The sequence below is a fragment of the Drosophila nasuta genome, chromosome 2L (assembly GCF_023558535.2).
Source record: "Drosophila nasuta strain 15112-1781.00 chromosome 2L, ASM2355853v1, whole genome shotgun sequence".
In the NCBI taxonomy this organism is placed as follows: Eukaryota; Metazoa; Arthropoda; class Insecta; order Diptera; family Drosophilidae; genus Drosophila; species Drosophila nasuta.
The window spans coordinates 27,461,165-27,479,049 of NC_083455.1; the positions used below are offsets into that span (position 1 = coordinate 27,461,165).

Consider the following 17,885-nt stretch of genomic DNA (forward strand, 5'->3'; position numbering starts at 1 on the left):
GATGTAGTGCGGTAGGTAAGTCTGCTGGTTCTTTCATGCCTAATAGCCGAGGCAAGTCACCTTGTAGCCCTCGAATGAAAGTGTCTAGCGCTTTGTCTCTGTATAATTTTGTCAACATTGCTTCCCCGTTTCTGTCAATATCCATGCTACTCGTTTTATTTAAAATTAGAGACAAGTGTCTGTATACGTCTTTGTGGAAATCTTCCACTGATTGATTCGGACCTTGTACTAATGTAGTCATTTCATATTCTAGGGTTGCTATGTCTCGTTTATCTGCATAATGCAGTGATAGACATCTACACATGGCATCCCAGTTAAGCGGTACCTTATATGCTTCTAAAGCTTGGTCTGCACTTTTCGTTATCTTGTCTCGGATGGTGTGCAAGATATTATGATATTTGGGCGTACCTTGGTATGAGTTATATGCTTGTAAAACACGCTCTACACTTTTTTTCCATGAGCTAAATTCTTCGGGGTTTCCACTAAACTCTCGCAAACCTTTTGCTATGTCGGGTACTCTGTCAAGATCTGTCAAATTTCTTTGATGTTCTGGCGCAATAACATGATCTGGGAGACTTAGAAAATCTTCTACAGGATTGGTATGTTGCCTTAATAATATTGGCAATTGTTCGGCTAATATTTCGCTTATAGCGGCTGTTAGAGCGGCTCTGTTATTTTCGTTCATGGTGGGTCTGTTTTGTTGATGTTCTAAATGCCTATTGTTTTGTCTTTCAATTGAACGTTGCCTTTGTGCTTCGTTCACTTGTTCTATTTCTTCTGGATCTAGTATGGGGGGTCGAATTAAGTTATGACGATTGGCCATAAGCGATAAGATGAAATTTAAACGCTATATTTTTCCTTTTTCCTTTTTTTTTTTGTTTTTTTTTTGTTTTATATTATAAGTTTATAACCAGTGGATGGTTTTCCTTCTACCTTGGAGGGTCCTTGGGAATCGCAAAGTTGGAATAAGTTATATCACCGTTGTGATCTTTTTGTTTGATTTATCGCTTTACGCTTATTTATGTTATTTACTCTTTTACTATGGACTCTTTTGAGTCTTGTTTACTTTGCAATGATTCGTTTCTTTTCTTATATATTTTTTTAATTTTGCTTTTCGCTTTTAGTTTTATTCATTTGCTTGTGATTTGCTATATTCTATATGGACTCCTTGGAGTCTTGTGTATTTTCACACTTTGCTTTATGTTTTTAATTTCTGTTTTTGTTTTCTTTTCTTTGTAAAATTTCTTATATCTAGCTTACATTAGCAATGATGTGGCCACCTTTCCTGATGGGACGGGGTTGTTCCTTTTTGCAGCTGCTACTGGGGCTCCGTGATCCATACCTCCTGGAGAGTATTCTGAGAACGGATCTTGCAGAATATGTGGTCCACCGATGCAGTTCTCACAATCTCACCTGTTACACTAGCTAACTTAATGGCTTGGTACAGGTTTATGTTGGCTAACTTAATTGCCGAGATTGTTTGAACTGTTCCTTCAACTGACTAATTTAATAGTCGCGAAGGTTTTGCAAATTTAATTGCTTTGGTAGCACTTGGTCGAATTAACGTCCTTTTGGCTTAGTTGCACTTCGTCAAATTAATGTCCGATTGGCTGGTTGTTATTTCCCAGTGATTGATTATCACGAGCCTTTATTGGGATAATAACTTGGTTTGAATCGCGCACTTAGAAACTGTTTTGCTCTGTCGATGCACTATTCGCTTTCACGCACTTAGAAACTGTTTTGCTCTATCGTAACGCGATTTGACCGAAAATGTTCTTTGGCGCACTTAGATACGGTTTTGCACTATCGATACGCGAACTTTCCGGTCCCTGCTCGGGCGCCAGTTAATTATTTATTTAAAAATAATAACAAAATATATTTCATTACGATTCCGATTGGAACCGTTCTTTATTGAAATTGAATTAAAGACTAAAGACTAATTCTAAAGCTAGCCCTATATAAAGCTGCGAGTTTCAGCAGCGGCGTCGACAGCGCTGCTTTGGTTGGTGAATTGGGTGCAATGCTTCTTGTTCCTGGAATTGCTTGCACCGGCATGTGGCGGATGTATTGGGCAACTTGGCTTGGGTCTTCTTGGAATGTTTTGCAGGTGCACTCGGCGCGTGCAGGAAGTTAGTCAGACGCTGAGTCTGCATTTTGGACTTGTTGGATTTGTTGTTTGGGTTTTGAAATGTTTTGTCTGTTAACTTATATGCTACGACGGATTCATCAGTTATCAGGCCTGCTAACATCGATGGAAAGTGCGTAAGTACGGCATAGCCGTGTCTATATTATAGTTGATTGGGGTTGTGATTGTGAGGTTCTCAATTCCGTGTGTTCCGTGTTGGTTCTCTATCTTTCGTATTATTAAGTCATGAAGACAACCGTTTAAGTAAAACAAACTAACGTAACGATAAATAAAGGCTCAATAAATCAAGCACTATTGTTAACTAGAGATAATTTTTATAAACAAAATGAAGTATGTTTATTAAATTACTGTATATCATGGAGAAGAAAACAATAATGTGTTAAACTTTTAATTCTAATTGGGCACTGAATGTGCGAGCGTTTGAGATAATGCGAGATGAGTACTGTCCCTCTCCCCTAGTATTACACTCTGTCTACACTTTAATTTATGATGACTTACTACCCAGTCGAAGCCAAAGACCCACCCCAGCCCTGAACTGAGCCGGCAAGTTAGCTAGACAGAGTAGGCTTAGACGAGTAGAACCTCGTGGTGTTCGTCACAACGCCTAATGACAACAGTTGCTGGCTGTGCAACAAAAAACACACCCCTGAGAGTAGTTAACGTTATAAGACTAGTAGATACCTTAAAAAGTGCTTGAATAGTAATGAAAGTTTTTAAATATGAAACTAATGTTAGGTAAAGGCCTGAGATGTGCCAACTTTACATTAATCCCTAGAATTTAGTTCAAATTTACTAAGTTAAGAAGTGAATAAATTAACATTTTTAGTATATCAAAGTACCAGAACTTGAGAGATCTTAGGAAAGTGATAAAATTGAAGTCAATTGAATTAATTCTTTAAGGGATTGTTGGAAAAGTAAGGAAAGAATTATAGAATTATGTTTTAGAAATGGGAATTTAAAGTAAAGAATTTAAAAAGTAGGGAAATATAGAATTTTATTATAGACATGAGAATTTAATAATATTAATTATTATTTGAATTAATTAAAAATAAATACATTAAGCTGTTATAGCTAAATGATGTCTAGAAGTTGCGTTTATAATAGTATTTTTAAATTTCCTAAGCACTGCTATTTCAAAGTTCATAGCTGTGTGTAGTATATCAAGAGCAAGCAAATCCTTGTAAACCTTTTCACCTTGACCACACCCACTTAGCCCCTCTATTTACACTAATATCTTGGTCCGCCACCTAGTCAAGCAGTCACACACAATTTGGCAGACATAGACTAAAATTTTTGGCAAGCCAATTTTTGGCTACAAATTTCTCTTGTAAAGCCTTCAAACTAAGCAGAACTGTTGATCAATAGTTGAATGAAAGCTGAACTGTTGATCAACAGTTGAGTTAGATTAGCTGGGCAATCTTTGTGAAGCTCGCATGGCTGACCACGCCCATTCAGCAAGTTTGCCCATCTTAATTTCTTGGTCCGCCGCCTAGTCAAACACACACACATACAAATTTCACACATTAACTCAAATTTTTGGCATTGACTTTTTTCGTCACTGACCTAAATCAACTACAAGCTGCTTGCCTCTGTTAATGCTCTGCAATGTTCTGCAACTGTTAACAGTAACAGTAACAGTCGATCGAAATTGCACTTTAGCATGCTGTTCAATCTCTGTGTAGCTCTTCTGACTGACCACGCCCACTTAGCACCTTCGCCTTCACTATTATCTCGGTCCGCCGCCTAGTCAAACACATACAAATGCATTTGGCACGCATACACTCAAATTTTTGGCATGCCATTTTTTTGCCTAAAATTACTAAGCAACTCCTTCGAGTTCTGCTTAACTGTTGAGTAGCAGTTGACTAGGAGAACACACATACGCACAAACATGTATGAATGCAAGCAGGAAAATCTTTGTGAAGCTCTGCTGCCTAACCACGCCCATTCATTTGGTTCGCTCATCTTAATATCTCGGTCCGCTGCCTAGTCAAACATATAGACATGCATTTCACACAAATTTAGGCAAATTTTTGGCACATCAATTTATTGATGTGACAGTTGATAATCAACAGTCTACTCAGTCAATGCTTGACCATATCTTTACATCTGATTACAAGTGTGTTAAATTAAGTATAAGATGTATAATATAAAGTAAAGCTAAAAATAAATTGATAAATAATAGATCATTTTTGGCATACCAATTTTTCAACTAATTGATTAACAACTGATTACCAATAGCGTTCTCTAGCAATACATTGCAGCTCTTAGATGAAGTTACTAATGTATAAGATTTATTATTTCAAACTAAGAAGTGAACACTACTACTACAAAGTAAAGCTCGAACTAGAAACTTTTATGGATTACATTTGACAAACCCATTTCAACAAATTGATTACCAGTTGATTACCAATAGCGTTCTCTATCAATGCATTCTTCGATAAAGTTTCCAAGGTATTAGATTTATTATTTGTATCTAAAAAGTGTATACATACTACACTACAAAGAGCAGCTAATAAATCTATTATCAGTCGATAAGTACAGGGTATATAGCTCAACTTTTGAATGACAAGCCCTTCGATTGGTTTTGCTGCCTCTTCTCGAACTTGGCTTCGGGGCCTTGACTCGCTTTGATGATGATGATGATGAGTAGAACGCAGTAAAGTCTCGAAGCTGTCATCGCCTCAAGCGCCGCCTGTTCATAAATAGCTGGGCACACCTCAGCACACACCTTCTAATTAATTAGCAACAACAACAACAAACAAGAAGTGTCTTACCAGTTTCTGTTGTTGTTGTTGTCGACAGTAGCTCCCCGAAAATAAAAGACGATGCTAATTTGTTTAACTCAGAGCGTCTTTTGATGAATATCTGTTGTGAGCATCAGTTCAAATGTGGGAGCTGCTTTAAGATGTGCAGTTGAAGATGGGACCGGTCCTTGTTCTCCGTCTCCGTTCTCTGTTTATATATGGCTCGCCTATGATTCTGATGTAATCGAACACTCAAATATGTATATGTGTGGGTAGCAGGAATCCAGCTCAAGGTTGTGCCAAATGAACCCAAGTAAACTCTCCTCCAGATGCGAGCACAAAACGGAACAAAATCTCAATTTAAATATATGCGTGGGCTGCAAAAAGTTTCAGAGATTTGAGTTTGTTTTGATTCTGCGTTCCATTCCGGAATATGGAATAACAATTAGAATAACATTAGGAAAGTAGTATATAAGAATTATATCGTATGCTAATTGGCAATAAAAAACATTTGCCGAAAGCTAAAATTAAAGCTACTGCTCTCAATTTAAGCACTGTCCAAGTCCAAATCCAAATGCAAATGCAAACAAACATTCCTCAATCACAACTGCATTATTCATACGTCACTCACAATTTGCTATTGCAGATATTCGTTTTCCGATAGTCGTCAGCTTTTTGCGGTTGGTTTCTAATTGCACATTTTTTTTGGTCTCGAGAATTTTGCCATTTCAAATAATGCAAATTAATGAAGCATTAAGTTTTGTTGGTAGTGATGCGATAGATAATAAAAACACAGAGACACACACAGTGGGCTACTTAATTGCAATCAGAGCGAAAGCGTGTCCCTGATTAAGCCAGGATCATCATCGAGGACGAGGGTGCGCAACAACGGGGGGTTGATAATGCCACACAAAAACTGCAAATTGCAAATTGTGAATTTCCAAAGATAAAATTCACGCACCAAAGCATCCAAAATAAGTCCAATCCAACAACTCACTTCAGGGGTTCTAGGAAGGGTTCGATTTGTGGTCCAATTCTATTCTATTCACTTTGAAATTAAATGTTTAATATTGACAACATTCCTAACAAAGCTGCTGGCGACTTCATTAAAAATTAAACGTGGGAGCTCCAAGTGGTTGCCATATATCAAACCGACATCTAAATCAAAATCTCAATCGCTATGCGAACACAAGCCCCAATCTCCTCAAATACGAATATGAATTCGAATATGAAAGAGCCGAAAGCGTGCCACAGGCAAACGGCGTGTCGGCGAAACAACAAAAAACCCAATGAAAATAAATGAAAATGGTGCAATTTTGATTGATTTATAATTGAATGTGAATTGTTGATAAGATTATGATAAACGACATTCATATGCGGCCTCCAGCTTCAGCTTCGACTTCGACTTTGCCAGCCGACAGTTTTCAGTTGGCGGCTTGGAGTTGACGTTGACGTTGATCGGCGTTGACTGGCCGAAAAAACAGGTTAACGAACCATAATTATGTGGACGGAGATGAAAGCGGCGACACTAGGGGGGAGCTGCTTGACAGACGCAACGAGGGAGGGTCGAGGCGTGGAGAGGGGGAAGGTGGAAGTGTAGACCGTCCGCCTTTGGCGTCGGCGGCATTGCAAATGTGGCCAATATGTGGCCAGCAGCTACGTCGACAGAGCTCTTGCCTTCAGTTGGCCATAAACCAGATGCTAAGCAGGAGACATAATAGAGCAATGCGACATTTTAATACTCTCTAGAGTTTAAATATTCAAGAAGAGAAAAGATGACTGAAAATGTAAAACTGTATTGACACTTCAATACTCTTTAGAGTATGATTGTTAACGTTTAAGAGTATCAGGAAAGATTTTCTAAGAAAGAAATATTAATACAGATTACTACCTTTTTCTTTAAAGTCTTTTAAACTTAGCTACAGTTAATTTATATATTTTGTTTCTTTTATTACAGATCAAATAGATATACTAAGCTGTTTGCATGGCAAATAAACAAGTAAGGAAACACAAGCACCTCATCAGAATACAAGTGGTAAATAAGAAGAAATAAATTATACGAATTACGAATGATCGTTTAACTATAAATTCATTTCATTCCAGATTTAATAAATGAAAGCAGCATATCTGGAATTAGAAGGCAACACAATCAAATGTTCCAAAAATAACTGCAGTGGTAAATAGAAAAAACGAAATATGTAAAAACTAAAATGATTTATTAAATTTATATTTTTTTAATTTCAGATTAAATAGTAAATAATAAGTGATAGTGATTAATTTTTAAATAGCAGAATGGAAGGATTAAATCTGGAACTAAAAGGAAACATCTTACATAAAGGAATTTAATCGAAAGCTATAAGGAAATAACTTTTGTGAAAGAAATAAATTGAAAACTATAAGGCAACTTTTACTACAACTGTTTGGAATATAAGTGTTGTGGTAAATATAGAACATAATAGAATAGAACAATTATATTATCGTTTAATTTTTAATTCTTTTAATTACAGATTAATAAGTGAAAGTGATTGATTTTAATATGCAAAATGCAAGGATTACACCGAGAACTATAAGGAAATGTTTTACATGAAAGGATTATATCGACAGCAATAAGGAAACATATTACATGAAGGGATTAAATCGAAAACTATAAAGAAACATCTCACTTAAAAGGATTACATTGTGAACCACAAGGAAACATCTTAATAAAGGGGTGAGTCCACAAATTTTATTCAAATATTATCTAACACAAAATGAAATGTTGCAGACCAGTTCGAATAGTTGATATACTCTTCGCTCGCATAGGGAACACAAGTCGTAAATAGTCGTATCGGCAAATCGTCAAATTGGCTTCGAAATGCATAATTTTTGGTCGTTGGTATCGTTGATATCGATTTACATTTTTGTCGCTGGTTTTTGTGGCTAATAATAAAATCAATAAACGCACACAACACTGCCAACTGCAGCAGCAACAGCAAGCTGCACAGATCTATAATACCACTGAGTATGCTATGCTATGCTATAATATAGGTAGTTAGCAGTCCGAATAGTAGTCGAGTAGTATTCGCTTTTGATCGCCTGCTGTGGTCGTCGAAAGAGTTGCGCGTTGTTTTTTGAAGGCGACATTTAATTGCCTGCCTTTGAGATTTTGGAGATTTTGTGCGTGGTTCGCTTTGCTCTACTACTACTAAAATATTGTTGGTTTCTTTGGGGTCTTAAGCCAGTCGCCAGCTTTTCTGCTATATGCAAAAGCAGTCTTTCCGAGTAGCTGCGCTGTAATTTTTTGTCACTAGGAAATGGTTCGTTCGCTCTGTGAGTTGGCCGACTTTTAATTTAAACAGGAAATTATGAATGTTGACTGCAATTTGTTTATGCAGCTGCTGAGTCACATGCCAAGGCTCCCTCCTTGCTTGGCTCTACTCAAGATTTGCCCCGATATTGAACTCGAACGCAAATATATGCTTCGATAAAAGTTAATTGACTTTGCACTCCGAGTGTGTATTTCTTGCGATCTATTTTGATGGCAAATATTTCACGCTAGGAACACCATTCAGCAGGCGTGTTTCTTAGCCACAGAACCTTGTCAGGCATCATTAGCTCGCTCGCTTGCATTGGCTGACCAGGCCAAGAAGGCGCCCAAGACCAAGTCAGGGTCTTGTCGACAAGCTGCAATGCAATAATTAGTCATGTGCAGCGACTGTCACAGCCCCCAATGAATGAGTTGAATGAGTTGAGTGACTGACAGATGTCCTATCTAACCTACCAAACAATAATACACTATTCCGTTCTCTTGGGCACAATGAGTAAATTGCATTGTAAGCTCCGTTCCATGGAAGGTTATTAGTCATTGATATGCCGCACCTTCGACCCAACGGACATGTGTATAGCATATAGATCCAGGTTGTGGCTGCTGCTGCTGCCAACTTGTCATTGTCTGAGGAACAATTGAACAGCTGAAGTCAGAGTCAAAGCTGATGCTGAGGCTGGTTAAGGTATTGGTCTTCATTAGGTTTGTCCATATCGGGGTCTGTTGATACAATAGCTCTCTGGCCGTAGCCATATTTCATTTCATCTTTCATTATAATTGTATCTCTCTCTCTATGTTGCTTTAAATTGCAATCCAATACAATTCAGGCTGCTGGCCACTAATGAGCCAATCTCTACTCTCGTCTCCTCTGCTCATTAGGGGCAAAATCAGCATACTCATACCCTGTGATTGACTATGGCTGATGGACATATTTATTTACCTCACTGACGACTGGTTAAGCAACTTGAACTGGGCCATTCGATACGCATCTTTATGGGGAGTACATAAACAACATTCTATGGCTCGTGTTAACAATATTAGTTAGGAAGTTTGGTCACTTTAATACCGCGTAGAGAAGTTAGCAGCGAAGGTTGCTCAGCTGCAAGTTGGGAAATTTGATCTAAACTTTTATTTAGGGTGCCTTACTAACTAACTACGATTAGTAGTGGGAAGTAAACCTTCCTTTATCTCCAACTTATTCATTGCCCATGAACTGCAGGGTATCTTGCGATCGATCAGACCAATTTAACTGTCGCATTCCCGCTTGTTTTTCTAACTCGTGAGTGTGCCACATTTTGTTTCGCCAATCCCTTGCTTCGTTGCTCTCGCGATCAATTCCAGCTTCAGCTTGAGTTCGAGCTTTGAGCTGGCCAATTAATTACCTATTGGATGGGGAGGGAGGGGAGGGGAGTCAGGCCGGGCGGGGGGCAAACGACAAGCAGCTAAAAAGTCGGTAAATCATTTTGAACTTGACATTCAAAAAACAAATAGTTGTTGTTGTAACAACTATCTATAGAGGGGAGGAAGCGGGAGCGAGGTCAGGTAAAAAACTATGTTCGAAACTGGATGAAAACAACTTGAAGTCGCAACAACAAGGTAGAAATACGGACAGACGGACAGATTCGGCCAGTTAGCAATGATTTAATGAGCATTTATGCAAATCAGCAACGAGCGAGAACACATCCTGTTGCCTGCCATTATCCTGTTGACCAACTCTAGCCAACTATCCAACTATCTGCTGCTTACAGTGGTTGTAAAGCACTCGTAAATCATTCAGCTCGGACTTTTTTTCGTTGTTTGGCTTGTTTGCATTGCGTCAGGCGGAGTGAGCTCTGAATGCGCTGTACTTTTGCCATTGTCTTTGAGTGTGGGCAGCCTGTCAAATCACACACACTCAAAAACACACACACACACACAACACATACCCACTGAAGTGTGTGTTGCGTGGCAGTCGAAAACACTTTTGAGCTGCAATCAGGCGTAAAAAGATGCTGCCCAAAAGCAATTTTCACTTTGTGTGTGTGTCGATTTTGCTTCATTTCTTTGCCGCAATCCCTGGCCAGGGATGCAAAGAAACAAGGGACAGAGAGAGAGGGAGAGAGAGAGGGACTCAGCTGAGCCAGCGGCACATTCCGCATCTATTGCGCCTCATCAATTTTGCAACAATGCGACAGGAGGAGACACGACAACGCAACGCAACTCAGCTCAGCTTCTGTTGCTGATGCTGCCTGACGACGTGACAAGCTGCTCACAATGAAACAATTGACTGTCTGTCCATTCCAGTCCGTCTGCGTCTGCCTCTGAGATAGGGTCTTAGTTTTTGGGTATGGCTACACATTTGACAATCTCTGCTTGCGGTTGCCGGTTTCCCTTCGATTTTGATTATTGGGTCTGCCTTTTGCTGCTTATTGATTTTGTCTGTGTTGATGTTGTGTTGTGTTTTTGCCAGTCGTTTTTCCTTGCGGTTAGCGCGTGAAATCAATTGGAAAATGCACCTAATGATTTTCTCCGATTCATGGGCTCTTTAATGGCCCACAAAACTGTACTTGAGTCGCCGCTGCGACTATGCAAATCTCAGTGGGGCGGTGTCACGCCCATTTCCTTGGTGTAACAACTGTCGCTAAGGAATGCGATAAGTGTATCGTCAGTATCATCATTAAGAGCACCCCGGGGCCTAAGACAGCAACAAAAGGGTGCAGCCTTAAGGGTTGTCTGCTCCTTCTCCGATCCCTCGAATGAATGACTCTTTAGACGCAGTTCTGGTCCTGCTGGCATAATTATGTCAACTTCTTGAAGTGCCGACATTGCCAGCGCCCTTTTAAATCCACTTTTAGATCGGGTTCTCTGTCCTTGGGCGGAAGTACGCCGATCGCAATTTAAAAACGATCAAGCGTAACTATGAACACGTAATTACGGGTACGTATTTAGAGCACACGACGGGACAGCGTCTTAAAGGATATATTGTATCGAAAAAGGTCAGCCAAGGGTGGCAGCTCAAGAGTTGAGGTTGTCTGATAGCAGTCGCTAGGAATTCGATTCAATAATGTTGCTGCTTGATTGACGGGTCAACTGTGAACTTGAGGGTTGAGTTTCCCTGCTCAAGGTGACGAGTTGAGCCAGTGCTGTACTTTTGAAGAGTAAGCTTGCTCTGAGGTCAGTCTGAGTACTTAATGTTGGTTTACTTCACCTCAAGATGCCAGTCTAAGCACTTTCATCTCTTTAAAGACTAAAAGTGCTATCTAAGCATCTTTATAAATTAGGTTCACTTCGGTGAGTTCTTCTTAAATTTAGTTTAAAAATTGAGTCAGATCAGTGACTATTCAATGCCTTATTTAAACTTGAAGTAACCCAAAAGAGAGCAAGCATAAGTTTGAACAACAAATACTTCTGTCCCCTGTCAACTTTGTTGAATTAAAGCCTTAAATTCCGTTTGCCGAATATTGTCGATAGGGAACAGTAAAGGTCACTAGATTTGGGTTGAAGCAGTCCTTTCTGCCAGCGCTCTTTCCATTAATTTTATGGCCTGGTTGGGCATAGATAACAACACCTTCATATGCTCACATATGGCCCCGGCACTAGGATAAAGCGGCGCCCCAAATGGTCCATTACAATCGGCTCCATTAACAATATTGGTAAGGGTTCAGGCCAGGCCAGAAAAGGGTACTAAATGAAAATTATGCGTGTGCCCCACTCAACCACTGAACCACTCAACTACACTCTACTGACAAGGGCGAAAACTGAAACTGTGCTTGGTCCTGCGACAAGGCGAGTGAAATTGTAAAAGCTTTTAATGCCCACAAAATGACTGTTGCTTTCCTTTCGCTTTCGGGTTGTAAGTGAGATTTTGGGGAGGTAGCTCAACGCCTCCCTCCCTCTGTTTCCTTCTCTCTGTGCGCCCTTTTTTTAAGGCGCTGAAAAATTGTAGAGAAAGAGCTGAAATCAGCACGCAGATGAAACGATTAATATCACTTAATTAAGGTGAAAATTTAGACGAGCGACAGCTGTCAAACGTATCAAATGCCAAGCGAAACCCAAAATTACGAAAACTGGAAAAAACACCCAAAAATAAGTTTTAGTTTTTTATCCCATTTCGCAGTTGCAATTTCTGATGCAATTGCGCATGAAAGTTATCAGGTTTGGGATTAGGGATTGCTGAAAACATATATTAATAGTTATTGTCATTGTGTAGAGAGAAAGAGGGACGACAGGGCAAACAGCATAAACGATGGGACGACACGACGACAGGACAACAGCAATCAAATCGCATTTGGCGTTATGCCAAAAGCGGATTTCTGATGCCAATCAATCAGAAAATAGCCCTAAAAAAGGTTTCTTTTTTTCTATGTTTGTGTGTTGCTTTTGTGCCTGGGGGTGAAATCAAAATGCATTTAACTTCTGTGGTTCAGCTTGGGATGTGCCTGGGCCTCGTGCTGCTGCTCAGATTACGCTTTTTGGAACAGCCCCTGTGCGAAATTGTGAGCTGCATTCGAGTTGTCTGAGTTGCTGTCAACATTCAGTCAACCGACGGGGAGGCAATCGGGGGAAGAGACTTGGAGTGACTGCAATTTAATCTGCATTCGCCTGGCCGAGAGCTCATTGGACAAGTGCCTTGTCGTTTGCTGTCTTCCGTGTTGCAGTCGTGTCAGAGAGAGTTGAATGCGACTCGAGTGCCTGTATTGGCTTGCACTTCTATTCACTTTGTAGACCAACCGAGTGAGTGAGTGAGTGAGTGAGTGCGTGTGGGTGAATGTCTCTAATGCATTCAGTCAGTCAGTTAGTCAGTCAGGGGAGCTCCTAATGGCTCCATGCGATATCGATAACAATGGGCCTGTTAATTGAATGACTTTCGGTGCGTGGGTTGACGCAACTCGCACTCATAAATCGAAGGTCGCCGTGAAATTGTAATGCGCTGCAGAGTTTAATTGTTTTTCACTTTGATTTGAAATGAATTCGTAGAGAAAGACCCTCAATAAACAATAGCTCTGCTCCTGGCAAGGTTGTCACTCACCTATTGATGTCAGACAATAGCTACTTCTACCTACCAATTATTGTAGCTAAGGTCTCTCTTTCTCTCCATCTCCATCTCCTCTTTTGACTTTTGTTTTTAACTACAAAAACTTATCTTTATTATTGCTAAAATACACACAAAAAATATTATACATTCCGGTTACGGTCTGCAGTTGGTACATAAAAATAGTCAAACAATCTACTAACAACTTAAGGTCTAGCCAATTATCATACACATATCATATATAGATAGATCGTAGATACGAAAGATACAAAGAAGTAGAAGAGAGATATACAAGTAGACATAAATAATAATATACGTTCATTTTGAAGTCCACAATAATGTACATTGTCCTAAGACTTGGGCTTTCGACTTCGATTGGGATTTGGCCGCGTTGCACGTCGCGTCGTTGTCGTTGTTTGTGGCAACATTGTTGTGGCTGCTGTGGTGATTGTGGTTGCCTTCAGAGTTGTCGTCGACAGCCTTGCACTGGGTCGCTCTCTGTAGACGCACATAATCTCGTCGGCGGCATCGGGACAGTCCACTTGCTGTTGCGATTAAAAATGGGATTGAATTGAGGGACTTTTCTTTAGGGGATTTGTTTCTTAACTCACTTTGTCGCACAGCTGATCGACAGTGATGCACTTGCCACTCACGCAGCGCAGTTCGTGGGGTTGACAACGTCCTGGCGCTCTTGTTATGAGTGAGCTGTCTGTGGTGCTGGTTGTGGAGCTTGGGGGACTGCCAGTGTTGCTGATTAGCTGATCGGTCAGTCGCTCCCTTTCTCGCTGCTGAGCCAGGGCCGAGGGGGGAATGGCACTGGCACTTCGAGTAGGCGCGGTGGCTGTGGGAATGCTGAGCTTGCTTGTAGTGCGATTGGCGCGCTGCGATGAGTACTTGAACTTGGTTTCCGAATCGCTGGTCATCATGATCTCTTTGCTGTCCCGAAAGTTCACTAAGGAGGGGAACACAAATAATGATGTTTGAAGATAAAGTTTCGTCCTTATTGTTGTAGTTATAATAGGATAAATTATTAGAAATTAGAGCTCCGCTTGTTGTCAGTTGAACTGAGGCAAAGACCTAGATCCTTCACTTACCAAACCCTTTGGGTCCGCCAGCAGCTATTTCCTCTGCGCTGGCATTCACCGGAGCGACAACAGCAGCAGCTTCTGGGACTGGGGCAGCCACCTGATGAAGCTGGAACTTGGTCTCGGTGCCAGCTTCTTCATCTGTGGTGGCTGTGATGTATGTGTAGAGCTTCTCGTTGGTCTCGTTGGGCGAGAGGAAGCTAGCGTAAGAGAAGATGCGGGGAAAGGCGTTTAATTCCGCCTCGTCGAAGGGTTCGCTGTCCCCAGAGCCAAAGTTGTCGCAATCCTCCTCGTCGCTGGCATCGAAGCAGTCGTAGTTGAGATCACAGCGCAACTGCTCCGAGATGCACTTCTCGTTGGAGCGGCAACGAAACTCCTCGTGCTCACATACCAGACACTGTTCATCCTCGTCCTCGCCCCCGGCGCAATCCTTGATGTTGTCACACTGCCAGGTCTGGGGAATGCAGCTGCCGTCGTGGCACTGAAACTCATTGCCGTAGCAATAGTCGCGTCTGCGCGTGGGATCCTCGCACTTGTGGGTCTCGTGGGCATCCGGATATTGGCTGCAGTCGAAGAGTTCGCTCAGCTGATCCGAGTTGGCAATCGCAATCGAACAGGCCTCCAATATGGCTGCAGGCATGAAGAATTGCTTGATTAACAACGTCGGACTTTAGACTGGGTTGAATTTGAGTTACCTTTGCAGATGCGCCTACACGGCGGCAGCTGTCCAATGTGCGAGGGACGGCACTCGGGCTCCAGGGCTGCGCAAATGAACTCCACAGCACGTGCCGAGCAGTTGGCATTGATGAGCTGTTCATACGCAGTCATTGCAGCGGCATCCCGCGGTGCTCCGTTCCCACTGCCATAGGTCAGATCATAGTCGAGCACGCCACGACACATAGGCAGAGCTGTGGAGATGCATCCGACGACACTGCCAATGTTGCTGCTCGACGGGGTCGTGGTCATCGCCTCCGTTGGCCTGCCACTGACCCCCGAGGGCGGCGGCAGCGTCGGAGACACGCGGGTCAACAGATGCACGTTCCCCGGGGGCGTCGACTGCGGCTTGGGCAGAAGCTGTGAAAAGAGTGTGGAAAACAATTAAAGGAAAACTCTTGTTGAAAAGATTTCAGTACAAGACTGAAAGAAATGAGTGTGGCCAGAACAACCTTGTACTAAAAACTGACACATTATCCAAAAGAATTCAGTTGCTAAATTATTAGTTTGTTTATGTGTGAATTGATAATCAAGAATATCGCATCAAAAGAACAATGAACAATTGAAATTAATAGAGAAATTTAATATCAGGTTTCTAAAGTTGTTTGAATATTAAGTGTAGACGGAAGTTATTAGACTAAAAAGAAATGTTTCTGCCTTTCTCTCTAGAATGGTGATAAACAACAAAGTAGAATCAATTAATGACAGACTGCAAAAACATCAGGAAGAAACCAAGTAATAAATTAGTAGCAAAAGTCTTGTTGTGAAGCTTATTATGTAAGAAGGTGAATATGAAATTTGAATTGTAAATTAAGTGTCTCTTTCAGATTGCTAAGTGATTGAATATTAAGTGGGGACAAAATTGTCTAGTTTGAAAGAAATGCTTCTACCTTTCTTTCTGGCAAGGTTAACAACATCTTGAGAAAACAAGAAGTAAATTATTGGCAAAGTCTTTTGTGTTTGAATATATTAATCAATAATTTAGTATTAGATGTGGTATGAATAATTTGAATTGTAAATTAACTGTTTCGTTTCAAGAAGTTCTTCAGTGGTCTAAAATTAAGTTGTGACACAAGAGACTAGATTAAAAGAAATGCTTCTGCCTTTCTTTCTAGCAAGGTTAACCACAAACTAGGTAGTAAACATTGATGTTTAAATGGCAAACTGCAAGCGTATCCGGAAGAATACAAGAGATAAATTGTTAGCAAGGTCTTTTTGTGAATGTCATTAATTACAAATTTAGTGTCATAAGAACGTAGAACGTGGAATAGAAATTGACTGTTTTCAGGAAGAGTTAGAGAAATGATTAGCAAATTTATTTTGAATCTAATTAATCAAGATTTGAATTTCAGAAGGGAATCTTTTGGACGCTTCTTTTGGATGCTTTAGAGTTTTAATAATATGTGCAGGCGACAGTATCTATATTTTTAGACATGCATATAGAAAGATAATTTATAGACAACTAAGTATTAGCAAGCGTTACATAAGGCAAGAAGAATTACAGGTATAAATTATTAAGAAAGTATATTTAATCCAAGAAGCTTTCCAAGTAAGACGAAAAGTTACGAAAATAATGCGATATAAAAGTCAAGAAGAATTTAATTTCAGGGTATTGCACCTCAGCTAATTCCTTACTTAAGGTTCTTGCTGTTTCTAGACGGCTGATAGAAATTCCTAAGAATGATTGATCATAGTTGTGAATGAATGAATGAAGCATTAGTCAAGGCAGTAAAAGAGCAATTGGTATTTTCTACTCACATCCTTGAGGAGCTGCAGCATGCGCTTGTCCTGTTCGATGGGCACGCCGAAGCTGTTTTGGTGTCCCGAGGTGAAGCGAATGCTGTCCGCGGGGAGTAGCACATCGTCGTAGTCCTCGTCGCCGCCCTCGAAGTCCGCCGAGTCCGCTTCGGTCACAGGCATTAATGTGGTCTGTTCTCTGTGCGTGTCGATGGCTTTGAGGCGCGTGGATGCGTGCAACATGTTGCCATTCTCTGTGGTCGTGGTCAGCAGTGTTTCCGTTTTCGCTTCCCCTTCGCGTTCTCTTTCGGTGACATCCTCTTCAGTCAGTGGGTCCCAGTCGGTAGGTGACGAGGAGCTGCTGGCCACAGTTGCCTCGTAGCGACGTTGCAGGAAACGAGCTCGGGCAACGCTGACGTCGTGTAGCCAGAGGCAGTAGGTGATCAGGCCGAAGAAGAGCAGCACGCTGGCCACAAAGATGATGGGCCAACGCAGATACTTCCAGCGACAAGCGCGCTTCACAAAGCCCAGCATCATCAAGGGCGTGGGCTTCTCCTGCATTTGTCCACCCGACCCGTTGCCAGCACGATTAAGATAATAGTTGGCGGTCAGCGGATACTTGTAGCGTCGCACTTGCAGCTCAGCAAGTGTCTCGGGACTTCCGAGCATGCCGATGCGGTACTTTTGGGTATCAGTCCAGCAGGAATTGTTGCTGCTGTTGCTTCTCAATGTCGAAGCACGCGAGTAATCATCGGCAGTTGAATCGTCCACAGTCTGAACTGTTATATTGAGACCGTGTGGATATTTTGTGGGCTGACGACGCAGTGCAGTAGCATTTGTAGTTGTTACTGTTGTTGTTGTTGTTGTTGTCTCATTAGACTGAGCGACGGCGGCATCTTCAAGCGAACTGTGTTTATTCATCTCCGCTTGCAGCTCGGCAGCTGATTCAGTTTAATTTTTTTTTTTTGCTATTTTTCTGCTGCTGCCAAATGTCAATTGTTGCTCTGGCTGCTGGCAAAGATTACATAAGCAAAGGCAAACAGATAAAAGAGGGGTTCGAAGCGGGGCGGGGAGGTAATTGCTATTGTCTAGTGCCATTTGCTAATGTCAGACCGATCTCAGAGCAAAATCGGTCCGAAAT

General features: G+C 41.2%; 1 protein-coding gene and 1 long non-coding RNA gene across 2 annotated transcripts in view; one reads left to right on the forward strand and one right to left on the reverse strand.

Annotated features, from left to right (window-relative positions):
• Positions 1 to 17,885, forward strand: part of LOC132788629 (uncharacterized) — a 74,563-nt gene that overhangs the window by 35,915 nt on the left and 20,763 nt on the right. The window contains exons 3-6 of the long non-coding RNA XR_009632641.1: positions 6,851 to 6,928; positions 6,997 to 7,069; positions 7,138 to 7,332; positions 7,401 to 7,603. This is a non-coding gene — a long non-coding RNA (uncharacterized LOC132788629). The remainder of the gene's footprint in view (positions 1 to 6,850; positions 6,929 to 6,996; positions 7,070 to 7,137; positions 7,333 to 7,400; positions 7,604 to 17,885) is intronic.
• Positions 13,315 to 17,730, reverse strand: LOC132798198 (uncharacterized). The gene is made up of 5 exons (XM_060809965.1): positions 16,766 to 17,730; positions 14,989 to 15,367; positions 14,303 to 14,923; positions 13,820 to 14,160; positions 13,315 to 13,753 (listed from the first exon to the last, which is right to left on the reverse strand). The coding sequence occupies exons 1-5, from the start codon at positions 17,663 to 17,665 to the stop codon at positions 13,559 to 13,561; spliced, it is 2,436 nt and encodes an 811-aa protein (XP_060665948.1). The 5' UTR covers positions 17,666 to 17,730; the 3' UTR covers positions 13,315 to 13,558.